This window comes from Westerdykella ornata, assembly GCF_010094085.1.
Source record: "Westerdykella ornata strain CBS 379.55 unplaced genomic scaffold EI97scaffold_29, whole genome shotgun sequence".
NCBI lineage: Eukaryota > Fungi > Ascomycota > Dothideomycetes > Pleosporales > Sporormiaceae > Westerdykella > Westerdykella ornata.
The window spans coordinates 1-23,896 of record NW_022986879.1 but is presented as its reverse complement, the minus strand read 5'-3'; the positions used below and the strand labels follow the sequence as shown (position 1 = coordinate 23,896).

The window sequence follows — 23,896 nt, the reverse complement described above, 5'->3', positions numbered from 1 at the left end:
GGAAGTGCGCTCAGTTTGAATCTAATCGATGTGGTGGTCCCATTCGGTATCGTCCCATGGGCTGTGCATTTCGTTTTGGGATCCAGGCTCCAGGTTCCTGGGTCGAAGGCGAAGTTGAGATAAGGAGCTCGGATGGTAACTTGTAACTTCGGAGGATCTGCTGAGCTGGATTCTTCGATACGGAACGTTTGGACTGAGCTGCCATGGTACGATGATCCAGTCTCAATCGTCCATTTGCGTACCATCGAGTGGTAATGAGAGACATGACACTGGAAGGCCGTACGAGCGGAATATACGAAGTACCCATCTCCCAACCGCGGACTTGTCAATCAGAACCAGGAATCGAAACTCCTGATATGCAGTGGCATTGTCCCCAGGCCTATGAAACGCTTGATGAAGGGTTGCTCGTCCATCGATCAGCGGTTGTTGTGCTGGAAATAATGGTTCCTGTTTCCAGCTTCGCTGCGAGGCAAGTACTTTTTTGGAATGTGGAGAATTTGACCAGGTTGGCTGCGGGAATGGGGAATACCATGTATGACACCCCGGAGGGAACCAGGAAACAGAATATCCCTCCAAAATGAGGAGTCCCCCTTGGATGTTTTACCTGATCCCAGGAGTTCCAGCGAAAAATACGTATTTCGGCTCCTGAGCGCCCCTCAGCGACCGCCGTGCAGTCACGAACCCGACGCGGTCTTTGCAAGCTGATTTCTCTGGAGCTTGCACTAAAGCAACCTTTTCTGAGCATTTCAAGTGCAAAAAATCAATCCAGCCTCTCTCCAACCCTCCCAGCATACCTCTCTCCGCACCCATACCACCGCCCACGCAGTGAGTGCGGCGCGGGTCACCGAGCAGAGCAAAAAGAACGCCAAAAAAGTGGTGATGGATTTGAACCCACGGCCTCCCGCAGGGCCCGCAGACGACATCACTATATTTAACCAGTCAGCCAAATTCTTCTGAGGCCGGGGGGTTGCCAGGCCCCCGGCGACGAGAATCGAATTTGTACTGTTTATATAGCAGAAGGGCTGAATTTCTGCCGTATAGGGAGCGTGGGGATGTTGTTGGGGACGCCGTGTAGTTGTTGACGGTGAACGGTGGACATGGAAGGAGCAAGGACGTCAGGCCCATCTGAAGCGCCTCGAGAGTTTTCCGCTCATTCTGGATGGCGAAACAGCTGCCTCGCAGCATTTTAGGCCAGCAGGCGCCAAACCTTGCAATGGCGAGAAGGATTCGGCTTCATTTGCTCGAAGATGCGAAGCCAGCGTATGCTTGTGCCGCCACGCTGGTCGCCGTCTGAACGTTGACAGATGGGCGCACGGATAATCTTCCTGGGGTACTCTGTGACGTGTCGAGAATCGGCTGGTACCACTAAGTCAGTTGCATTTTGCGATGATTGCAGGCGACGAATAGGCAGGGCGGGAACACGCTCGAGTGATGCCCTGTCGAGGTTCCCATCCGATGTCTTCCACTTCCGTCCATCTCTGAAGTTGACTTCCATTCGTCATCGTCTGCATACACTCACCCCAAAGATATGAGTGGCTGCGAAGATAGCATTATTCAAGCCTTTACACGAGCGTGGCGCCGAACGTCAACATAGGACCAACTTCTCAGGTTGCGGACTTGGTACTGTCGGAGTTTAAGGACAGTATGAATATATCCTTCGAGCTCGTCTCAAGCTGTCTGTTGTGGACTAGTTGTTCTCCTTGTCAACCAACTGTTCATTCTGAATGGCGAAATGTCTAAGTCGCCGTCCGGAGTATATTCGCTGTTGGTGCGCAGCTGGCTTGAGGAAGGAACCCATTCTGCGCTTCGCAACTTTGTGCACATGAAAATGGCAATTCGGGCCCCTTTCTCCAAGAAGATCTATATGCTGATCCAAATCGCAATTGTGCTTTGTGTGTCGGGGTATGGCCATGCAGTTCCCCTTCAACTTCGCCGAATCGCCGCAGACACTTTGACGAATTTCAAGGTTGCTTGTGCTGCATCCGAGTATATGATGTGCCGCAATAAACGCGATTTTGACGGAGTGAGGGCCTTTGGACTCTCGTTGTCATAGCTGCAGAGCTTCCTATGTATTTCGTGCCTATTGCGCAGCAGCAAGCTCGTGTGGTTGCCGCGACACTGTCGATGGGCCCCAAGCGTACTTTCGACCGTGTGTTCAGCTTCGACGTCCGCCTTGCAAAATTCCAGAACCATATAAGCTCAGAATCGCAAATTTAAGGGGCTATTCTGGACTGTCCAAGAGTTTCCGCTTAATCGAAAATACCATGTATCCACGCTGGACTTTGCGGCCGTATAGATTCTGATGGTGAAGCGGTGTCCTTTCTCGCTCGACTCCGCCAAAACATAGCGTCGCCGCAGCGCTGCCCACCCGCAGCGCCGCCTCTGCCCAAGTTTCCCAGGGATATAGAGGCAGAATCACTCTGTGAGATAGTGGCATCCATTATGGCCAAAAATCATGCCTCTTAAGCTTGTCCTTGCGTCGTGGTGCCCTCTGTGCACCCCATGCCATAGTGACCGCCAGTAAAAAGCCAAAAAAATGCAAAAGGAACAAAAGAGTTCCCCGGGACTCGAACCGCGAGCCCCGGGTACATCTCTCCTGCCGATAAGTCAGTAACGTTCTTAATCAAATCAACGCGAATAACAGCTAGACTAAACCGCCTTGCCAGGGCGGGCCTCCCCACAGCAGATGAGACGCTGCTGTGGTTCATTGGCGAAAGTTTGCTCCTAATCGTTGTTTATATAGGCCAAAAAAGTGTTTTTCTGAAGATATTGCTGCTAACCGGGGCGAGAGCGGCGATTGGTCGACGCACGGGGAGAGGGCCGGTGAAAGGGGTACCAGAAGCGTTCTAGCGCGCCAGGATGGTGGCCGCCCGTTTGTGCCATATGGCTGAAATGAGACAGCAGGATAGTGGGCTCGCTCCTGGTGGTGTTCATGATCGATACGAGAGGAGTGTCCCTAACCTCCCTCTCGCAGTCTGCACGATCTACTTCGTGTTCCCTTTGTTTATACAACGGCGAGACGAGCCAGCGTGGACGGCGTGCAACGCTGGGAGGCCAGGGGCACAATGACCGACACGCCGTGAGAATATCTGCGGCAACACACACAGCAAGATCCAGCAGTGTTATTGCTGGTTCCCCTATACGGCCAAAGTATGCCTGGTGTTGCGGCCGGCATGTTGAAATAGGCCTCTTCCTCTGAACAAGTGTTGGCACTCGCAGATCTCCATATACATTCTCCCTCCGACGCACTGCTTTACCAGAGGGAAATGCACGACGTGCACCAATTCTAGTAGCACGGCCATGGGGCGGGGAAGGTTGTTGGGTGCTGTTTGCGCATCTACTACCCTGCAGCACTCCCGCCTCGTCCACAGCAGCGCTGAGTTTTGACCCGGCCACCACAAGCTGATCCAGTTAGATGCGTCTGCGCATCTCTGGCACTGGACAGAGGTTTATTTGTTACACTGCAGCTGGCACGTAGTGGCGGCTGGACTGAAGGTGTTCCGCTGCCGCAAGTTGGCGGCTTGCGCCTGTGAACTTCTTCATGGTCTTAGCGCACTCAAGACCTCCACGCCACAACACCATCGCACCACCAATGACGACGCAGCTGGGAGCCGCGCGACGACGATACAGGAGTCTTTTGGCATGTCTGATGGTGCGGATATTAGCGTACCGATTGAGCTGATTGACTGCTCCACTCTGAGGAGGGCCGCTGTTGACGCGGGGGCTTCTGCAGTAGTACGTCGGAGACACAACTTTTGAGGCTGATACTACAGGTAGCGCAGAGAGAGGAAGATCCAGAGGTGGCAAGACTCATTGTCAGTATGGAGAACGGGTCCTGGTTCCGGAGAGATCACTTCGCCCTCAGCACGCTTGCCGCATCACCGACGTTGAAGAGACGCCCCGCGCCCCGCCAACATCCCGGGAGTCAGCACCAGACGCAGCTTATGGAGATACCCAGCTTGCAACAGAGATAGAATAGATCATACTCCGAGACGAGACATCGGCACACCCACGGCCCCTCTAGGGCTGGTCGGGTAGTGGCAGCAGCAAGCTTGGTGGGGCCCTCCCTCGCCGGCGGACCTTAGAGCATCTCTAGCGCAAGATGAGATTGCGGCAACAGACCATAGTACGGAGAAGTCTAGAGGCGCAAGGGAATCTCTGAACTGGAAGAATATGCGCTGCTCGTGGGCCTCCGTGGAGGCCGAAGGTTTGGGCAGCCACCCGATGAGCTTTCTAGCAGGCAAACAGCACTGCTCCAGGTTCATATCCACCAGCCCTAACTGACACAGGCATCATGCTGATAGACGGCAGGCTTTCCGGATATCCCATCTTCGAAACTCGCACCAGGCTACTCAGCATACCGAACGAGCGTGGCTCCTGCACCGAGAGACCCCATGCCAAGACTTCGCACATTGACCGCGACGACCATAGGTCGAGCCCAAAGGAACGCTGTCTCAAAGCAGAGATGTAGCTCATGAGAACTCTTGCTGTCCCAAGAAGTTTGGCAACTTTGCCGGGCGTGCACCAACCTGTGACTTCCGCTTCCAGTGCATCAGACAAGAACCGGCCCTCGGGAGGACAAAGGCTATCCGCAGACAGAGCATTTGTGGCCATGGAGCAAAAGTGGAAGCTTGGGTTTGCAATCGGCACACACGCCTCCTGGAATACAAGTGGCATGGAGCTCCACCTCAATAGCGATCGAGCGATAGACTGTGAGAGATTCAATCGGAGACTTGCGCTGTCTATGCCGGTATGTATAACGGCCATAGCTTCGAAAAATGCGGGAATCTTTGAGTGCCACAATTGGAAACACAGGCGAGGTTCGGTGATATTGCTCTCGCGCATAGTGCCGGACCCTAATGCGATCGAGGTTTGCTCATATGCAAGCGCTGATTTTGGCGAAGGCGGATACGCAACAATTACCAAGCCGTAAGGGAGCAAAGCGGATGTCCCAAAGGGAAGCGGATTGACGATGGTGCTGACTTTGACGCAAACAGTGACACAGGCTTGCGCGAAGCCTCTTCCCGAACCACACAAACATGCGACTAGAGACCGCTATCGGACCGCCCGGTGACGCCTCAGGACGATAGAAAACTCCTCCGATAGCATTACTGCACCGACGATGGACCGCGCAGAGTGGATTTGCCTTAGGGGAGAGGAAGAAGCACTTCGTGATGTGAGGTGGAGGGGCCTCAGCCTCAACAAGAGCAAACAGGATAACTCGGAAAGGTGGATCCCCTTGAGCTTCGACATGCTCCTGCCGGGCTTGCTGCACGATGGCGAAAGACATGAGGCGCAGACGCCGTACCTGACGGTGAGATCCGGAGATTTCGACCCGTTTCTGGTACCATGGTATGGCAAGGGTGAGCGGGGTTGCTTCAGGGAAGAGAACAGGAATGGGCATCTGGAGTTTCCGTACGGTGCCCCAAGAACGGACTTCTCGAGAATGTGACCCTGGCTCGTTGTGCGCGGCTCTGATGCCGAGTTGATGTCCCAGGGGAAAAAGAAGGAGACATCCATCTGTACCGGTGGTTGAACGGGGAGCAGAATCGCAGTTGGACCGGACGGTCCCCGACCTGTCATACCGCTCCCCTCCAGGGTTTATCCTCACTGATAGATCCATGAGACGGGGCGGATGTCCGGATGCAAGGTAAAGCTTAACCATATCCATATCTCTTTCAGGTCCAATGGCTACCGTGGGATAGGCCGTATCGGGACCTTCCAAGCAACAAAAGACATTCGGAGAGCGGTAGGGCGGGTTGACGGATCAAATGAAAACGGGAGGAAAGGAAATGCAAGAGGAGATTGAAACGGTGACGGGAATGAACCAGAAAGAGATAGCGAAAATGGACTCGATGATGACAGATGGGATGCACGACGAAAAGATGGAAAAGAAGACCGATAAGAAAAGGCATGAGAGCAGAAGAAAACGGAAACGAAAGAAGTTAAGAGACGGTGGAAATAGGACAAGGAAGAGGAAAAAGGAGGCAGTCGGACAGAACACAATCCTCACCTCCGCACTTAAGAACGCGAATGGAGTCGATCTCCAAACCCTCCTGATCCGGAAGAGGACCGTTACTCCGATACTGCATGAGAAATTGGCCATGATTTCGGAACGGACCGGGCCCATGAGACGTTTTCCCTCCAACACAACCATGTGCCAGAGGAAGTCTCCCTGCGCCAACCACGGCAATTGGGCTGCGAAGCAAAGACCTTGGCCGCTCCAAAGCATGGGAGATACCATCGCTATTCGTAGTGATCCCACTAGCTTTAACTCGTGTCAATGTCCATCGCAGGAGGTAGCGGAGATATGACTCGAATATGTTCTCATCGACAACATTCGCTTCCAACGACTGCCATGTGTATGGCCATACAAGACGCCGCCGGTGTCTGTATGCCAGATGGGTATACTCTTCAAGATTGCGACCGACGCCAGAGACGAGATCTCGATGGCCGTGATTGAAGAAGATCGAAACCTGCGCCCGATTCCAAAGCTCGATTCGGAAGCTGGCTTGTTACATTACTGCTGTCCTCGGCTTGGCCAGTTCGATCGACGGACCGTCTTGTACCATCGCGACTCAGCGGTATGTGCGATTATGAGAGACATCGACAATTGCGCCGCAACAAAGTTGATGAGCATTGAGCCGTTAAGTCCTTTCGTCTTTGCTGAGGCCAAAAGTGGTCCGTGCGCTTCGACTTCACAGGCTCGAGATTGGTGTATGTGGTACCAGAGATGGGATGTCATGCTGCGACAGAGCTTCAAGCCGCCTCTCTGCAATCGAAAGAGAGGCATTGCATACAGCATTCCAGTGCTGGATATGTCGGCGAATCTGAAACCTGCTGTGGATATTCCCTTTTCCAGTTATAAGGAGGCTACCCGTTTCGCCGAAGGCTCTTTTGCACAACAGCCTCCCGTATATGCCATTCGAGCAGGAGGCGCGAGGTACGAGAAGTTGTGTGGCATGCGACTTGAAGTCCTTCCCTTCCCAGCCGACAGGGCGTCGATGATTCCGGGCGTCCTGCGGATGTTGTACGAACCCGAATGGAGACGATGAGGTGCCGTAAGCTCGGAGTCGCCGGTCGATGTCCTTGTTGCGAACTGCTCTGAAGTGTGTTGTTCAGCGCCGCCGGAAGGCGTTTCATGCAAGACAACCTGAAGCATTATGTGCCGTCGGAGTTGCAGATCTGGAAGTCGAGTCTTCCGCAGAGGTGCTCTCGAGCTGTGCCGCTGAGTCTGTGCCTGATGGCCTCATGCAGCTTCGCCTCTGTCAGGCAAGGCTGACTCGGGCGTCCCTATAAACTGTCAACGACGTTTCTTCTCCGCATAATCTCAACGAAATCCAGGGAGAATGGCCTACCTCGTACGTGGGGATGAGGGGTTGGTGTTGAGTCGCGGGTCGTTGGGGCTTGGCTTGGCTTGAGTGAAGGGATTGAGGTCGGCGTCAAGAGCGACCATAGCAGCGTCTGCCCTGGTTGCCGTAGCCTCTCCAGCGGCAACAGCATTGCCTACCGCATCTTCGGAGGTGTGATGCTGAGCTTATGAAGGCGTTGCCTCGCTGCTGACCGTCCTTGAGGCGGCGCAGGTCATGATCCGACGCGTATGGGCAGGAACGCTTGCGGTGGCGCACGAGGGAGCCATCGCCGCAAGAGGCTTCAAGAACCTCCCGGACGTTATCTGAAAGGTCATCGATTCTCCTGCGCAGCTGCTTGAAGCCCTATCGTGGTGGAATGGGGGTGATGTGAGTTGTCGAGCTCGAGGCAATGCCAGGCACGACCAGGGGAAAATAGGCCCCTCGCAGCGCACAAGAGGAAGGGGCGATCGCAAAGGCAGCCATCTCCGTGTAAAAGCATCAACAAGTATCGACGAGGGCAAAGACCAGCGTATCCTGAGCGGAAGGGTTACAAGTGGTGGTGGGTGTGGGGTGGTGTGGTCAGGGATGTGAGAGACGAACGCCGGCGCCGACTGGTGAACCGTTGCTGACGTCGGGGCCTCCCGCACCCACTACCGGATACGCGCCAACAGAAAATAGACGATAGCCTCATCTACACCATATTACTACGGCTGAGGTCAAGGTCACGTTGCACACTCTTCCACACAATACCAGAGTCCGCTCCTTCGGCCTTCTCGCGCGCATCTTGCTGATCCAAACCCGAAGTCCTGTTACACCGTACTCAGGTCGCGCAGAATCTCACCTCAGAGTCAGAAATACGGGCTCATATCGGCGGTGCAGAGGAAAATCGAGAAAGAGGCATAGGAAACTTCAATCCGAGTTTGGGCTTCAACCTGTCCGCATCTTACGGGGCGCCTCCTGATTCACCCAGATAAATTTCTCCGAGTCGATATATCCGGAGGAAGTAGTCAATCTGCAGTGGCGACGATGACCCGTTGTTACAAGCCTACTGAAACCGCGCAGCACGTCGATCCCTAAGGGCTGCCTTGTGCTGAGTCTCATGATCCAAGTCGGGCGCTGTGCCATTTACCGTGCCTCGACAATAACATACCAAGCAAGTCCCTCGAATCCGCAGTCCCGGCGTTTGCCTTAGCGTTAAGGCAACCTTTTTCAACCTACTTCATCCTCCTCCGCCTGGCTTTAGGGGCTTGATCATCCTCCGCACTTTTCCCACGATCTCGGAAAATACAAGCATGAGCCTTGATTCACGTCGTTCTACGTCGTTGACGGAGCCATATACAGTCTGCGTCGTCAGTCTTTAGACACAGCATCCTATCGTAGCCGCTGTCACGTTATCGGGTGCGGCTTTCACATACGTTTCGATCCTTTACAAGACAGGAGCTTCCTTCCGCTTTTCCTCTCGTCACCTTCGCCATACTGTATACCGCCAACACAATCGCCATCTCCCAAAGGTCCACTTTCTCGGCGTTTGACAGTCCGGTTCCCATCTTCTACATATAGCAGCATATTATAGCTACGGCTCAGCTGCTCAAGCCTGGCCGCGAGTACAGAAGAGAAGCCATTCAACCACCTTCGCCTTCCGAAAGCCATCTACAGCTTCCCCAATACACAATGGCCACGATCAACAAGCCCACCAGCCCCATCCCGGTCCCCAAGATGACCGCCGAAGCCCTCCTGTCCGCCTCCGCAAAAGACACCGAATCCCTCACCGAAATCCACTCGCTCCTCAACAACCTCTTTGCCCGCAACCGCAACCAGCACCGCCGAAACCACTGGTTCAAGTCCCTGCAGCAATTCCGCAAGCAGCTCGGCCTGCTGCTGCAGGACCTCGAAAACGCGTCCGGCACCAAGAAGAAGAAGAAAGCGGCGGAAGAGCGGATTGCTTCCAGGTTGCAGTATTGGGATGAACATTGTATTCATCAATGGTACCTGTAAGCTTTACCCTGTGGAGTTGTTCTAGTTATAGGATCTGGAGTAAGCTGACTTGTAGTTACAGGCACTTCACCCAGCTGGTGGCGGTAGGCCCGTTTGCGATGCTGGGACTTGTGCTCATGGCTTGCACGGCCAGAACGTGCCGAATTACGGGCATTACGGCCCTGTATGAAGAGATTGGGTCGGCGGATATGAAGATGGCGATGGCGATGGTGGAGGAAGGGGTGGTAGAGGAAGAACTGGGGAGCTTGCTGGGTGGAGGGGAGGAGGACGAGGGGGTGGTGGTTGAGCGATGGGAGTAGGGTACTTTCGGGAAGACGACGAAGGGGGCATAGTATGGGAGAGGCGGAAATGGGATGATTGAGATGACTGATACCCCGGCGTGGGCGTTTGGGTCCATTTTCTTACGTTCATAGGCTTCAATTTATGGGATTCCGATCTACGCATATCTGCTTTAAATTCGTTATTGACTACCAGATAGGAGGCCTTCTGGCAGGGTAGGCTTATCTGGCCCTCGTGGGTTCTACAAGGTTGATGCATAACGTGATGACAGGGTATATCGGAGCTTGCGCTTATTAAGTCGCTGATTGCCATGTTGAATGTATAGCAGACTTGCTCCGCTCCATTCTGATGGCCTATACCATGTAACATTCATGCCAGAATCCTATCCTTTTTGCCAACGGCCCTGAACCAGGGCAACGAATCCCTATTCCACCGATTCGCATCGTCCGTCCATCACTCCTCCACTTCCACATCCCTATCCCCTAGTCCTAACCTCTTCTCTCCCTCCCACCTCTCCCCACGCACCCAGCTCGCAGCCACCTCCCCAGCTGTCCGCCCCAACTCCTCCTCCCTCTTGGCCCTCATCCCATGATCCAGCCCCTCAACAATCACCAACCAACTCCTCGCCAGCATCTCGTTCCGCAGCTCCCCCAGCTCTTCTAGTGGACACATAGCATCCCTCGACCCTACAATAAATAGCACATCGCAATGCGGGGGCAAGGAAAGCAGTGGCGCGGAGCGAGTGTCTGCGTCACCTTTCGATGGAGAGAGTGGGTAGGAACATAGAATTAGGGAGACGGAGGTCGTTGGATGTCTGGATACGATGTCCAAGGCTGTGAGAACAGCGGCGCGGGAACCCATGCTGCGGCCGCCGAGAAGAAGTGGAGGATGCTTCGCATGAATCGCCTCTTTCGGATTGGGCCCATTAGACTTGGAGTGTTCGACACAGGCGTGAAATGCCTTCACTCTAGCGGCAAGGTTCATAGATCCCTGAAAGAGGAAGATCGGAAGTTGGGAGGCATAGCCTTCTCGAAAGTGGACGACGGCGGGGGCGGATAGGGTACCGCCTGCTCCATGGGTGAAGATCAGGGTTGGGCTTTGAGGCGTCTCTGTGGAAGGCGATGCTGGGTTGTAGAGTTCGCAATGGATGGGGTTTTTGAGTGAGGGATGTGTTAGAGATAAAACGGCCGATGTGCCCTTGCCATCTGTTACACTCGAAGTAGAAGGACTATCTGCAATTGTCCCTGATACGTTTCTCGAATGTATCTCTTTCGATGACTTTGATGTCCCAGAGACGGAAGACTTGGAAACCGTCTTCTTAGTTGATTTTGATTTTGATTGACGCGACTCTTCTGTCTCGAGGGATTCCGTATCCATTTTGGTGGCTTCGTTGGGAACTCCGCCACTTGAAGTAGCTTTAGCTGCTGATCGGGTTTGGTGTCTTTTTGGTGGTTCTGGCGGAACGGGCGAGGCGGATTTGCGCCGTTTTGGCGCCATTTTTTCGCAGATAAAGTACTGTCTCAACTTATCCTCATATTCTTGCCTTAATTAAACAGCTCGTTCACACGGAGATAAATTGGATCGGATGGCCGAGAAGGCAAGGAGAGTAGGTCGGCGAGATATTCGGGGGATTCCCGTATGGACGATCGTCGATGCGGATGATCTACCAAATGACCACTGAGGTAATGGGCATTGTGGAAATCAACTGACAACACTTGTCAATAGTAGGATCAGCATATACATGCTGTGTCTTGCACTGACGTTCACGATGAGGCTGTTCAACGCCACATCCGCCACATTAACTAGTGTTTATTGGGATTAGCGCGATTTTGAATGGACTAGCGTCGTGAAGCTCTCCAGTAAACAGTCAAGAGGCAATGGACCCCTCAACAAGACGCAGAGGAGCGTAAGACACAAATCTGTGCGAAAGCTTTCTACGCAGCGGTGTGTGTAATTACAGAGAGTCAGGCGGTGGCAGCGAAATCAAAAGCAGCTTGCGGTTCCGAAGCTTTGTTTGTTTACACCTAGCCTGCTCGTCTCCAACTTGGCGAAGCGGTCAAGTATTCACAACGGGACTCCTCACGGACCCCTCCCTTTGACTCCTACAGATCCGGCGTCATTATTTCTACCACAAAGAACCATAGGTTCCACAACCGTCAAACCAACCATCTCAGCAACCTTCCAGGGTTGGAACTACCGACGCCACCCACCATGTTCACCGCCACTTCTCAGAATATGATGGCCCATCTGGTAATCTCTTGTCTCCGGTGTCATCTAGTTGAGTTCATTGACTGACTCTTTAGGCCGCGCGTACACCGGTTCCAAAAGTCAAGGCCTTCAGCTTCAGTGAATATCGTTCGCCTGAAAACGATTCTGATACTGATAGCAATTCGAGCCCCTTCCAGTCATACAATGCTGTCGACCCCAAGCCCAAATTCTCTTCCTTTCCTGCTCCTGCGGCTCCAAATAACGGGCAGAGAGCATCTAACCACCGGAACCTGCGTCTCTCATTCAACATCGCTGCTCCCGATGAAGACGATGTTGAGGACCAGTCTTCTGAGGTCAAGCAATCCATGACGTTCGGTACGCAGCGCGACGCAACCCACTCGCCAGTCCCTGCTGTGGCCGCGGGATCAAGCTCAGTGCGGCCGCCTGCAGCTGTGCCTAGCCAAGCGACAGCGTTTAAGCCGCGGAGGTCTTCTGCTCTCAGTACTAGCCAGTATTTCGATGCCGTTGAGGAGCAAAGTGCCACCAAGCATATGGCAGCAATCCAGGAAGAAGAACCGGTTGAGCCAGCAATGAAGAAGTCCACAAACAGGGAGATCGCGAACACGCAGAGGACTCTCAAACCGAAACCGAACCCTGAGCCTGAGCCAACTGCTGCGGACGAACCATACTATTCTCCCGACGAGTATGAGCCCCACGAAGGTGACCTAGTCATTCGAGACGCCGAGCCATCCTCATGGATCCATGACTTCACAGGCCGCATCGTCACCCGCAAAGACTATCTTCCCTGCACGCGAGCCACTGCAGCCGACACCAAGCGTCTCAAGCGCGCAGCCAAGGATTTGATCCGCTATGAGGAATCCGAAGACATCTACGCTGAGCTGTTGGACAGGCTCAAACGCATGATTGACCGTGAAGACCAGATGGCGGAGGAGCAGCAACGGCCGGAGCTCTCGGTCGCTCGGCTGGCTAGGCGTTTGAGGTCCTGGTTGAGACGGATTGCTGACGGACAGATAATTGCGGGCGAGAGTCCTAGGTTCATTGAGCATCAGCTGGAGTGGGCGGATTGGCTATATGCGGCGGCGGACACTGGCGTGCTACATGTCAAGACGAGGCGGTGCAACTGTAAAGCCGAGTGGACGAAGTAGGAGGCATAAGCTCGATGCGCAAATATGGGGCATGGGAAAGGGCATTATCGGATATGGCCATTGCTATAATTCTGGAAGCAGTTAAGAGAGTTCAGGCATGGGCACATACCTGTGTATCATGGCATAGTCCTGTACTTTCTCACTTTTGGGTCATCCGCTCAGGCGGACGTTGGACGGAACCTTACTCTCTGGAGGGGGATTTGAAGGCCGCTATGCTGATGATACCATAGCACAATATAGTCTCCACTTCCTTGGGTAATTCCCTGCTTTAACACTGTACTCACGGCGCCGGCAATGAATACCTCATGCATTTCAATCCGGAAGTGCGCAAAGATTCTCACAGTCTCTTCATTGAGAGACTACCCGGGCTAAATTCTACTGATCTTGAATTCAAGGAGGAAAAAGGGGGCATATGAATTTACTCCTTTTTTTGGTCTACTGTCTACCTTCCGTGAATGTGTCCTTTTGGTCGGCCCCGCCAAGACGCTTAAATAATAACACCGAACCAAAAAGTCCTCAACACCAGCGGCGTTGGATTGATCTTCTACCTCGTCCTGCGCCGCACTCCCTCAAGAGCATTCGCTTTACCAGTTCATCATGGCTCTCAACCCCCAGGTGTAAGTGCTCCCGCCCTTGCTCTGTCGTACGGAGTATATACTGACTGATGCGCTCCAGTACCAACCTCGTCATCATTTTGTATGATCGATCCGAATCGCGTCCTCCCATGGGCTTCTACTGATTGTGACAGGGCGTTTATGCAAATATCCAAGAGGATACCGTTCGATGATCCAAATGTCCTGAATGCGGTCCGCGCCCTCTACGTCGTCTCCAACCTTGTCATCGCCGGCATCTACCTCTACGTCCAGGCGCAAATCAACAAGGAGAATGGTATGGTTTCTCCTCTTTTGCGATCCTCCTAAGCAAATCTCCCTGACCGCTTCGACAGACATGACCGTCGTGAAATACGTCGAGCCCGCGCCCATGGGATCCGGCGAGGAACCCAAATTCGTCGCCACGACCGTCAAAGCGTACGACCTGCAACAATTGCGTCAGCTGTTCAAGAACCAGCTCATGGGCGTCGGCATGATGGCCTTCATGCACTTGTACCTGAAATACACAAACCCGCTCCTCATCCAGTCCATCATTCCTCTGAAGGGCGCCTTCGAGGGCAACCTGGTCAAGATCCATCTGTTGGGTCATCCCGCGACGGGCGATCTCCAGCGCCCGTGGAAGGTGGCCTCCGGCTTCATGGGTGCGATGCAGGGTGGTGAGATCAAGACGGATAAGAAGAGTATCGAGGCGGCTGAGAGGGCTGGACGTGGTGGCGTCAAGGATGAGTAAAACGCCTCCCGGTTTCATGAGCGGCTGTGCGGGCTGGGCTTGGGCTTCTGGCTGCTATTGGTTATACTCCGCGATGTGTTCTTCTTGATCAAACCCTCTGCATCTTCCTCTGTGCGTGTACGATACATAGAGTCGCGTGGCTTTGCCTCTGAAAATGTTCTCTGAGGACGTATAGAATTTGCATTCCTCAATCTTATCAGATTTGCTAGACCTGCTTCGACTCGTCTACGAGCAATGTAGGTCGTGCTTGGAAAGCCTCCGTTCGCATATTCATCGGTTGCCAAGATCATGTAGTGAAACATAGCCCACGCTATTGAGTTGACCAACCTACTCTCCGTTCCCTCAACATCGCCTACTTTCTGATGATTCGAACGGCGCTGGCGGTTCAGTGGGTTGAAGGCAAGACGGATGAGGTGGCAACGCGTTCAGGACGTGTGTGCAACTTTGTCAATTCCTCCTATTACTATCATGGTCATTTTTCGCTGCTGCTGAAGGTTTGGTCCTTTTTTATGGATGGCCGCCTAGCGGGGCCACGAATGGAAAGCTGTGCGTGGTGCATGTAGCACAAGCATGGCTCGACGTACTCAACCCCTGGAGAACTGTCATCACCTGCCAGAGATTGTGCAAAAAGGTCATTGTAGAATGTGCTCAGCAATAATCTATCATCTGCCTGAAAATCCAGACACGAAGTAGAGTCTCTAGTTCCCAGTCCCACTGAGAAAAACCAATAACTCCACTAACGCCTCGCAATGCAGCTCCACAAATATCCCCCAACCCAATCCACCTCCCCAGCCGTCATCCCTATATAGTCGCCGTCTTCCTCTTCTCAATCTCCGCCTTCAACTGCACCAAATCCTGCTCCGTAGCCTCATACTCCAACGCCTCCTTAACCCACGCCTCGGCCTCGTCCAACCTCCCCATCTCAATCAAACACTTCCCCCTCCTCCACCAAGCTTTCGCATTCCCAACTCTCTTCATCTCCACCGACGCCTCCGCATCCACAGCTCCCTCGGGCCAATTCTGCTGCGCCATATTCGCCTGCGCCCGATTCGACAACAATCCCGAAACTTCTTCCCTGACAAGACCCGAAGGCTCCCATGCCGGTCGCCCGAGCGCCATCTCGATCGCCAGAGAGTACATGCGGACGGCGTTTGCGTGGTTTCCCTTGCGGAACTCGGTGTTACCGGATTCGCGGAGCTTGCTGATTTGCGCGGAGCGCTTGGGGTTGACGGGGACGGGGGGTGGGGGTGTACCGGTGGGGGTGTCGAGGGTGAGGAGGGAGCGGTGGAGGGCGTTGAGGGCGGCGAGTTCGGTCTCGATGGCGTTGTTTTGCGGGGTGGTGGTGCTAATGGCTTTTGTGGTTGGGTCCATTTGCAGGGGGAGGTTGGTGAATACGTCGAGAGAATCCATGGTTGCGATAGAGTTGATGGCTGAATCGAAAGCAGCCAAAGTTCTTGTATTATGATGGGCAGACGATTGAGGGCTTGTGGGTTTTGTTGCGAAGGGCTTTTGGGTTGTGAGGTTGTGGACACCTTTGAACTATTATCTAGAGAAGCTTATCGATAAGCCACAACCATCGTCGCATACACGTGACCTTGAGATTGAAACACCTGGTTGACGAAAGGACTGTTCTATGAAAGATACGTAAGTCATACGATAAAAAAAAGCGCAAATTTTTACCCCTACGGAACCGCAAAGTCCGGCTGTTGGAACTGTTTCTCGCCAATTGAGCCTCATGTGCACCCATTCACCCTGATTCCGGTACCCAAAGCTGATCGACATTTTATATGCTCCTTTTTACCCACGGCACTGCGGCAGAGAGCTGCCCTGAAAAGCAGTATCTGATTAAATTGAAAGAGGTGCAGGAGACAATGCTTAAACCATATTTACAGAGTAACGTTAAGCCAATCACATCCAGAGAGCCTCGGTCCTCTCACTCGTTTTACAAATATCGGATCCTTCCGTACATTTAGAAAGCTGTTAATAGCTTGCATATATCCGCTAGGAAAGGATCGAGATGTGAAATATGTGCAATAAATGACCAGGTTGATAGGTTCTGTACACGTCCCTACACGCGCCGTGACGGTCCATTCTGCCTCTCTCTTTGTGCTTTGAATTTTTTCCACAGCTTTTCTGCCACCTCTTCAAATATTTTCTCGATGTCTACGATCTCCCCTTCACATATAACCTCCCCGACTAAGTTGTTCACGAGCGTGGCCAGGGGAAGGGAGAAGTGGTCCTCAGCAATAGCACAATCGGTTACTTCAGAATCGTATTTGTCCCGAAGTATAACTGAACAGTGCAGGAAACCGTTCTCGTCTTTGTCGAAAAATAGTTTCTTCCAGCCGTATGGTGTACCTAGAGGCAATTCAGAGGAGCGAGGACCCTCTCGGTATAGGATGGCTTTGAATCTCAAATCGTCTTGTGAAGCTCCATGCTCCAAGAAAGCTTCCAGCCGTTTCCTCTGAGACTGATAGTCCGATTGCAGGAACTTGCAAGAAAACTCTGATTGGAGCACGTGGTTCCAACAAGTGTTAGTACTAATGATCTCCCCTTGTTTTCTATCCAGCATTAGCGATCCATACCCCTGGTAGAAGCGCCATGAGTCGGGATGATCGTAACTCGTGTTCGGGTCGGCGCCTTGCTCGAGGAATTCTATAGCCACATCCTCATCTTGAGGTTCCCTACGTGTTGCCCAGAGGAGAGTTGGCCAAAATCGCAATCGCTTATTTACCAGTGTTCGATCAACTCGGCATTCTACGGCCATCACTCCGGGACAGTCCTTAAAGGCCCTCATGAAGAGGATGTCGCGAGGCAGGAGATTCTCCCTATCGCTTATATCGTAAATCCATTGAAGCAATGACCTCTTTCCCGCAATAACAGGCTCTGTGGCGATAGGTTCGAAGGCTTTGAATAGGTGGTGCGCTAGAGTGGCATCCAGAACACCGAGGTGGTCAAAGAACCGTTCTACACTCGACCGCGGCCAGAAAATTAGATTGGAGAAGTCATCCTCGTCACTGAAAAAGCTCCTCATTACATTGTCCCAGAAGTCCTGACGTCTTTGATTATCATCCCGATAAATAGCGTGGATGTCATGCATGATGGCTAACAGTGCGGTGGCCAGAGCTTCATCTGGTCGAAAGTCAGGCCCCGCTGTGGATAAGAGCAAGTCCATCTTAGTCTGCACAAAGTCGGCCACCGTTCTATGGCAATAGTGGACGGTAGGATGTATGTCATCATTAGAAGATTCGACCTCCCAATCGAGCCACTTAAACTCTCCGATTACTTCAACCAGGCCCTTGAAAAGCGCATTCAGCCGATTTTTCGCAGTATACATGGTCTTTTCAAGTGATGGGGTATCGATTGTGGATCTCTTCAATGCAGAAGCGCACTCCATATCGTCCAGGTATTGCACGGCCAAGAGTGGGAGAGGCATATGTCCGAGCTCGAGATTTCGGGATAGTACAAGTAGTACCCGGGCCGAGATCTCATAATGTGAGGGGTTGATGCTTTCCAAAATATGATCGTAGAGTTTGTTGAGCTCATCCGGAAGGCGTCGTAGCTCCCGTTGCAAGTCGCATATGCGATCCGCATTGGTGATTCCTTCAAGGAGAGTTTGGCAAACAATTCGAACCCATAAGAAGACTCCTTGCGATGCCTCTACAATCTCGTTGATAAGGCCGTGATAAGTGTCGTCCTCTTCTGCAAGTCTTTGAAACATAACATTACTGCTGAATGTCTCCAGTACGTAGGTCGCTATGTCGCCTTGTGTAAGCTCATGGATGCGAATCAAAAGCTCCGGCCTTTCACCGAGTGTACACTCAAATGGTTGCCATGGGCGGCTTGATACGCAGACTTTCACAAATGGGTTATCCTCAAAGATCTTGAGGAACCTGATGAGTTTCCATTCTTTCATCACTGAGTCAGGATGAGCATCCAAGCTGTCGCATTCATCGAGACCGTCAATGAAGATACACAGACGCAGTCTGATACTTTGTATATCTTGCAATACGCGCTCAAGAGCTTGAACGAGAGAAGTCCGGGAGAACTCGAATGCGTCGCCGCCAATCATACAGTCCTTCTCATGGCTCGGAAATGCATGATCGATCATCTCGGGGTATTCCCTCAGTATTTGGAGTAGAATAGACCGCAAGAGACCAATGAGCGACTTCTGTAGTGGGGAATTCTCGCTTTTCCAGAAGTAATGCTTGCATATAAGGAGCTTGCCATCCCCAACCCAGTCGCTCAGCAATTCAGGGATGCGGGCGTTGTTGGCGAGAAATTTCATAAGCGTACTCTTTCCAGCTCCTGGCTTCCCCATAATCCAGAAAAAGTTCTCGTTCGGGTTGTGGGACCGTAGCCATCTGCAAAACTTGACTCTGCAGTCATTCGCTTGTAGATCGTCATTGTCCAGAATCCAGGAAAAGGTTTTGCAATGGGCTTCTTCCACGCGGTCTTCCCGAATAGTCAATTCAGGCGCATACAACGCCCGCAAGCACCCCAGATTCGTATTGAGTTGTTCCTTCTTGTGAAGCCACTGCGCAATGTGTTTCACCGAGTCGGCGACAGAGGCACTTGCGTCCCGGTTTTGTTCTTCGATCGAGCTCAGTTTCGATAACTCTTGTTGAATACGACTTCGGTCGTCCAAAATCTTCTTGATATCATGTCTTTGAATCTCGACGTTCTTGTCTATACGAGGTAGACGAGTGAGGGTAACGTACGCTGCAGCGGCGCTACTCAGTTCGTCCAGACTCCGATAGGATTCCTCCAAGTCGCGTCTCCTGTACACATTTCTGAGAGCTCCAGTAAACAATTCGATCCGGCTGTTCGGATTTTTGACTCGCAAGTTCTCGATGATGGCGATGTGCTTGTCAGCGGCTACTCGACATTGGATGGCCAACTGTTTCAGCGGATGCTCGGCATCACTACGGCTTATATCTTCAACGACACCTCCCAGGCTGTACGCCACTGTCTGGAGAGTGACGTGGTTTGCAGTCGTTCCATTTGCGGATGCGCGGAGCTCCTTCGTGGTGCGGAAAACACTTCGTGACAGTTCTGCTAGCTGCAAGACATTGCATGCTAAAGATATTGCTGCGAAGGCCTCGGCCATGTTTATGGCGGATCCAGAGTTCGTGGATGGCAGGCTTGACTATGAGGGAGTTCAGATTGACTCAAGTGAAAGACGTGACGGTGATGTCTCCTCGCCCTGTAGAACCATCGGTTCAAGGAATATCTCAATCATACTCATCCATTAGCAGCTCAACAAATGGGAGACTGCAGTGGTTCAGAAGTTTGTGAGCCATTGATTTCGGTCTGTGGGACATTATCACACAACTTCATTGTATGAACAGCTTCCCCAGGATTACCTGCAGCCCCGATAATCTGCCTGTGTGACCCTCTGTCGACAACTTCATTGGACGGGACGGTCTGTCTGCAACCCTCATCATTCGCGCAGCTATTGCCTGTCCCACAGTTTATGCTAAATTGCTAAATCGGATTCTACACATAGCGTACACAATAGATAATAAGGACTGGAATGGCATCGCGTGTGTTGCTTGGTATCCCACCGCATGCCAGGCTTCAAATCATGCTTCGATTTCACATCGGCGCGTGACCTGTTCTGTGTGATGGAGGAACGATGCACAACTCCGCTTTCTGACGTGCCATTGTAGAATACTCTCCAACAATCAGCACGTTTAGGGAGTGCAATTGCAGAGTTTGGATACAATGACTTATATACTCTGACAGTGTAGAAGGTAAGGATGTTCATCCGTACCACTGGATTATGCTACTGCTAGTTCTCTCTTAAAGTTGCTCCAACAGGGTGATTTCGCCACAAAATATGGGTGTGCCTCTCCATCCAACGATTTACCATGCGAACAGGACGGGGACGCAACATGTCCATCCACCCTCCTGAGCTTTTGTTGGAGGCTGCACTCCATGCCGGCTGTGGCTGCCACCAACACGACTGCACTTGCCACTCATATGATAGATTCGATCCATCACGTTTTCACCTCATTTGCCTGCTTATAAGTTTTGCCACTCTTAACACCCCCGATTGTCCGCACGAGGTGCCCTACATCCGCATTCACCAACCCTTGGAATCCATCACTCTTCACGAGCACTTGTCCCCGCCCATGCGCATCGCTCTCGTTTTCGAACAGTCATACAACATCCACAGATGGCCTTGGAGGTCTCAAGTTCTCTTTTACGCCGTATCCCCTCCCACTCTCCTTTCCAGGAGTTCGACCGCGTCAAATCCTAGTCTCCGCACCCACCACCTGACGCAACCCAATTCCCGCTTCAGAAAAACGAAAGGCATAACGTACCTTACGGGCGAGCTGATCACACGGGCGAGCTGATCACTATGCCAAGACCCTACCAAAATGTACCATCAACATAATATAATCACGATGTCTCAACCACCTAACAAGCTACCAGAATCTAAAGAAGCTCGACTACAGCTTGCCTTTGCGCTATCAAACAAGATGCGACACTATCCCAACGACACGCTGCAGCTATCTACAACATCCCTCAAAGTACACTAAGCACCTGACACGCTGGAATCAGCTTTCGACGCGACTGTACGCCCAACTCAATGAAGCTCCTTCCGACAGAGGAGCAGGTGATTGTTCAGCATATACTGGACCTAGATGCGCGAGGATTTCCACCCCGGCTTGCTGCTGTTAAAGATATAGCTGATTCCTTGCTGGCTGAGCGCCACCGAGATCCAGTTGGCCAGAACTGGGCTGCAACCTTTGTCAAGCGTCAGCCAGAGCTTAAAATTAAGTTCAATCGAAAGTATGACTATAAGAGAGTTCTCTGTGAGGATCCCGAGGTTATACAAGGCTGGTTCCAGCTTGTAGAGAATACCAAAGTGAAGTACAGTATCCTAGATGATGACACCTACAACTTTGATGAGTCTGGCTTTATGATGGGCATGATATCAACTGGAGCAGTTGTTACAGGCTCTGGGCATCGAGGCAGGCCAAAGAGTATGCAGCAGGGCAACCAGGAGTGGACGACAGTCATTTAGGGCATCAATGCGATGGGTTGAGCGATCCCACCCTTTATTATCTTCTAGGGCAAGCATCACCTCTCTGCCTGGTACAAGGAGATGGATCTACCTTACGATTAGGTTATTGCAGTCTCTAAGAATGGCTGGACAACAAATAAGCTTGGTCTACAGTGGCTAAAGCACTTTGATGAGCATACAAAGCAGTGTACTATTAGCACAGCATGTCTACTTATTCTTGATAGCCATGAGAGCCACGACTCACTCGAATTCCAGCAGTACTATAAAGATAATGAGGTTATCACTCTCTGTATGTGTCAGATTTGATGGTATCTGAAGATATCACGGTGACAGAAAGATTGAATGAAGATGGGTTGACTGATTGTATTCAGGTATGTGCTTGTGTGTATGAGGCTGGGGTCTGACACCAGTTTTGATGTTCCTTCTCTGGGCACCAAAGCTGTGCAGAGCACTAGCCACTGCAGAATCACTAGCCACATATCCTCAGATAGTACCGGTACAGACAATTTCTCCCAGTCCTTCTCTTCAGTCCCAGATGGGATGTCCATAAACTGGCTTAACATCTAACACACCCCCTCAGCTTGGAACCTACCAGCATCTTTTCTGATTGCAGATACTCAATCCTGATGATCCCAGATGATATCTCTTGCCTCAGCCAGTGATTGTGAATGTCCATATACCTGAGCTTGGTCTGCAATCTTGAGATCTCTGCATTGAGGAGTCTGATGGTCTGTTGATTATCACAATGGATGGTTATTGTCTGCTCTGGGAACGGAACCTCTAGTTCCTTGAGAAGTCTTGTGATGAACATGGCTTTCTTTGCTACTTGTGAGAGTGTAAGCAGTTCAGCTTCAGTGGTAGATGTGGTGACTGTGTTTTACTTGTTTGCCTTCCATGCAATAAAGCCATTGAACAGTTTGATTGTGTATCCTTGAGAACTCTTCCTGTTCAGTGTATGTCTGCAAATGATGCATCACTTGCAACTTCCAAGGCATCACCTCCTCCCATCTTGAGGCCAAGATTCTTTGTGTCAAGGAGATAGAGGAAGATGCAGTCTGCTCCATTTTGGTGTTCCTGTCCTGGGTTCATCAGGAAGTAGGCCAGTCTGGAAGTTGCAAAGGCAATGTCTGGTCTGGTGGTGACTGCAGCAAATAGCAAGGATCCAATCTTTCTCTGATACTTGTTGATCTCAGATGGTATTGCTAGGCCTTCCCTTGGCTTGAGTTCAACATTTGTCATTGGGGTATCATGTCTGAGGTCTGTTCTGTCCACCAGATGGCTGATCTTCTCAGCATACTGGGCTTGGGAGAGAAGGAGAGTGTGCTCTTCATGGTCTCTCAGGACTTCCACACCAAGGAACCACTGAAGATCACTACCTCCTGTGATGGTGTACTTCTCTGTGAGTTTCCTGATGGATTCCTGAGCCTCCCTCTTCCTGGACTTATGGAATGCAACAATGATATCATCCACATAGAAGAACAGAATGATTCCATCCTTGATGAGACAACATGGTTCATGTTTCACTATGTGGAATCCCATTTCCACCAGTGTCTTTGTCAATTCCCTCTGCCATAGCAGGGGAGAAATCCTGAGTCCATACAGGGCCTTGTTGAGTCTGAGAAGTATTCCTGGTTTCCTGTATCCTGGGGGCATCTGCATGTAGACTTCTCTATTCATGGATGTATGCATAAAGGCATTGGTAACATCATATTGCTTGAGTTCCAGGTCAAAGTGTGCTGCAATGGCTATCATCATCCTGAAAGATTTCCCTGCCAATGTTGCAGCATAAGTATCTTGAGATATGATATTTCTCTGTTGATCTCCTCTTACAACCAGACGGGCCTTGCATTTGTCCAGTCTGTGATGCTTGTCAAACTTGTACACATATACCCACATACAGTCCAGGATTTGGTGACCAGCATCCTTCACTCCCTTGCTTGAGACTTCAGTCCAGGATTGTGTAGGGATATGGGATCTGAGATGTGCTCTTTCTATTTCCTCAAACTGTTCCCTGAGTTCATGGTCCTTGAGTTGCCAATGGTGCTTGGGTGGAGGTAGTAGTTGGTTCCTGTGTGGTTTCACCCCCTGAGCCAGCAACCTCTTCAAGTATGCTTTGTCAATTGGCTTCCCTTCATGGGATCCAACATTGCCTGCTTGTGTTCCAGCTATGAATGTAGCATGCCACGGTACTGTTTTAGCTGTGCCAGTGTCCTGGAGTGATGGATGTTGTTCATCAGATCCTGAGAGAAGTTGGGCCAAGAGTGTCATGGGTGGTGGTGTATCAGGTGGAGTAGGGTATGGACACATGATCTTTCTTCCTTGATGGTATCCTGGTTGGTCTGGTTTCTCTTGATTGTCCTGAGAAGCATCTTCAATGGTTTCATCCTCATAGAATGACTGGATCTCTTGTTCACCTGATGGAAGAGATAGAAGTTCCATAGTCTTCACCCATCTAGCAATCTCCTCAGTGGTGCTATGCATAAGGTTGTCTATGATTTCTTCCTCCTTGCCATTGAACA

The 23,896-nt window shown here is 51.6% G+C and overlaps 10 protein-coding genes across 10 annotated transcripts; 4 read left to right on the top strand and 6 right to left on the bottom strand.

Annotated features, from left to right (window-relative positions):
- Positions 1 to 3,456: 3,456 nt before the first annotated feature.
- On the bottom strand, positions 3,457 to 4,845 carry EI97DRAFT_445098 (uncharacterized protein; the record flags this gene model as incomplete). The annotated part of the gene is made up of 2 exons (XM_033799946.1): positions 3,457 to 3,767; positions 4,362 to 4,845. The coding sequence occupies 2 exons, from the start codon at positions 4,843 to 4,845 to the stop codon at positions 3,457 to 3,459; spliced, it is 795 nt and encodes a 264-aa protein (XP_033650711.1).
- Positions 4,571 to 6,036, bottom strand: EI97DRAFT_162821 (uncharacterized protein). The gene has a single exon (XM_033793368.1). The coding sequence runs from the start codon at positions 5,669 to 5,671 to the stop codon at positions 4,877 to 4,879; it is 795 nt and encodes a 264-aa protein (XP_033650710.1). The 5' UTR covers positions 5,672 to 6,036; the 3' UTR covers positions 4,571 to 4,876.
- EI97DRAFT_445097 (uncharacterized protein) lies at positions 5,772 to 7,055 on the top strand (the record flags this gene model as incomplete). The annotated part of the gene is made up of 2 exons (XM_033799945.1): positions 5,772 to 6,299; positions 6,378 to 7,055. The coding sequence occupies 2 exons, from the start codon at positions 5,772 to 5,774 to the stop codon at positions 7,053 to 7,055; spliced, it is 1,206 nt and encodes a 401-aa protein (XP_033650709.1).
- A 97-nt stretch (positions 7,056 to 7,152) lies between these two features.
- EI97DRAFT_162670 (uncharacterized protein) lies at positions 7,153 to 7,593 on the bottom strand. The gene is made up of 2 exons (XM_033793365.1): positions 7,359 to 7,593; positions 7,153 to 7,293 (listed from the first exon to the last, which is right to left on the bottom strand). The coding sequence occupies exons 1-2, from the start codon at positions 7,501 to 7,503 to the stop codon at positions 7,250 to 7,252; spliced, it is 189 nt and encodes a 62-aa protein (XP_033650708.1). The 5' UTR covers positions 7,504 to 7,593; the 3' UTR covers positions 7,153 to 7,249.
- Positions 7,594 to 9,023: 1,430 nt separating this feature from the next.
- EI97DRAFT_384130 (uncharacterized protein) lies at positions 9,024 to 9,646 on the top strand (the record flags this gene model as incomplete). Its single annotated transcript, XM_033795953.1, has 2 exons — positions 9,024 to 9,343; positions 9,409 to 9,646. 2 exons carry the CDS (start codon positions 9,024 to 9,026, stop codon positions 9,644 to 9,646), a joined length of 558 nt encoding a protein of 185 aa, XP_033650707.1.
- Positions 9,647 to 9,805: 159 nt separating this feature from the next.
- EI97DRAFT_162666 (uncharacterized protein) lies at positions 9,806 to 11,206 on the bottom strand. The gene has a single exon (XM_033793364.1). It carries the CDS (start codon positions 11,121 to 11,123, stop codon positions 10,080 to 10,082), a length of 1,044 nt encoding a protein of 347 aa, XP_033650706.1. The 5' UTR covers positions 11,124 to 11,206; the 3' UTR covers positions 9,806 to 10,079.
- Positions 11,207 to 11,505: 299 nt separating this feature from the next.
- EI97DRAFT_436234 (uncharacterized protein) lies at positions 11,506 to 13,228 on the top strand. Its single transcript, XM_033799050.1, has 2 exons — positions 11,506 to 11,876; positions 11,930 to 13,228. Exons 1-2 carry the CDS (start codon positions 11,838 to 11,840, stop codon positions 12,998 to 13,000), a joined length of 1,110 nt encoding a protein of 369 aa, XP_033650705.1. The 5' UTR covers positions 11,506 to 11,837; the 3' UTR covers positions 13,001 to 13,228.
- Positions 13,229 to 13,292: 64 nt separating this feature from the next.
- Positions 13,293 to 14,574, top strand: EI97DRAFT_404622 (inorganic phosphate transport PHO88). Its single transcript, XM_033796540.1, has 4 exons — positions 13,293 to 13,617; positions 13,676 to 13,696; positions 13,749 to 13,888; positions 13,947 to 14,574. Exons 1-4 carry the CDS (start codon positions 13,598 to 13,600, stop codon positions 14,339 to 14,341), a joined length of 576 nt encoding a protein of 191 aa, XP_033650704.1. The 5' UTR covers positions 13,293 to 13,597; the 3' UTR covers positions 14,342 to 14,574.
- Positions 14,575 to 14,981: 407 nt separating this feature from the next.
- On the bottom strand, positions 14,982 to 15,862 carry EI97DRAFT_436229 (uncharacterized protein). Its single transcript, XM_033799049.1, has one exon. The coding sequence runs from the start codon at positions 15,749 to 15,751 to the stop codon at positions 15,143 to 15,145; it is 609 nt and encodes a 202-aa protein (XP_033650703.1). The 5' UTR covers positions 15,752 to 15,862; the 3' UTR covers positions 14,982 to 15,142.
- A 1,906-nt stretch (positions 15,863 to 17,768) lies between these two features.
- EI97DRAFT_365591 (uncharacterized protein) lies at positions 17,769 to 18,806 on the bottom strand (the record flags this gene model as incomplete). Its single annotated transcript, XM_033795021.1, has 1 exon — positions 17,769 to 18,806. A coding segment is annotated over one exon (1,038 nt), but the record flags the coding sequence as incomplete, so codon positions are not given.
- Positions 18,807 to 23,896: the final 5,090 nt, after the last annotated feature.

Coding starts and splice junctions, on each gene's coding strand:
- EI97DRAFT_162821 (XM_033793368.1), bottom strand. CDS start 5,671: ATGGATATGGTTAAGCTTTACCTTGCATCCGGACATCCGCCCCGTCTC.
- EI97DRAFT_162670 (XM_033793365.1), bottom strand. CDS start 7,503: ATGCTGTTGCCGCTGGAGAGGCTACGGCAACCAGGGCAGACGCTGCTA. Junction 7,294..7,358: donor CCCTCATCCCCACGTACGAG/GTAGGCCATTCT, acceptor GACAGTTTATAG/GGACGCCCGAGTCAGCCTTG.
- EI97DRAFT_162666 (XM_033793364.1), bottom strand. CDS start 11,123: ATGGCGCCAAAACGGCGCAAATCCGCCTCGCCCGTTCCGCCAGAACCA.
- EI97DRAFT_436234 (XM_033799050.1), top strand. CDS start 11,838: ATGTTCACCGCCACTTCTCAGAATATGATGGCCCATCTG. Junction 11,877..11,929: donor AGAATATGATGGCCCATCTG/GTAATCTCTTGT, acceptor CTGACTCTTTAG/GCCGCGCGTACACCGGTTCC.
- EI97DRAFT_404622 (XM_033796540.1), top strand. CDS start 13,598: ATGGCTCTCAACCCCCAGGT. Junction 13,618..13,675: donor ATGGCTCTCAACCCCCAGGT/GTAAGTGCTCCC, acceptor GATGCGCTCCAG/TACCAACCTCGTCATCATTT. Junction 13,889..13,946: donor GCAAATCAACAAGGAGAATG/GTATGGTTTCTC, acceptor CCGCTTCGACAG/ACATGACCGTCGTGAAATAC.
- EI97DRAFT_436229 (XM_033799049.1), bottom strand. CDS start 15,751: ATGGATTCTCTCGACGTATTCACCAACCTCCCCCTGCAAATGGACCCA.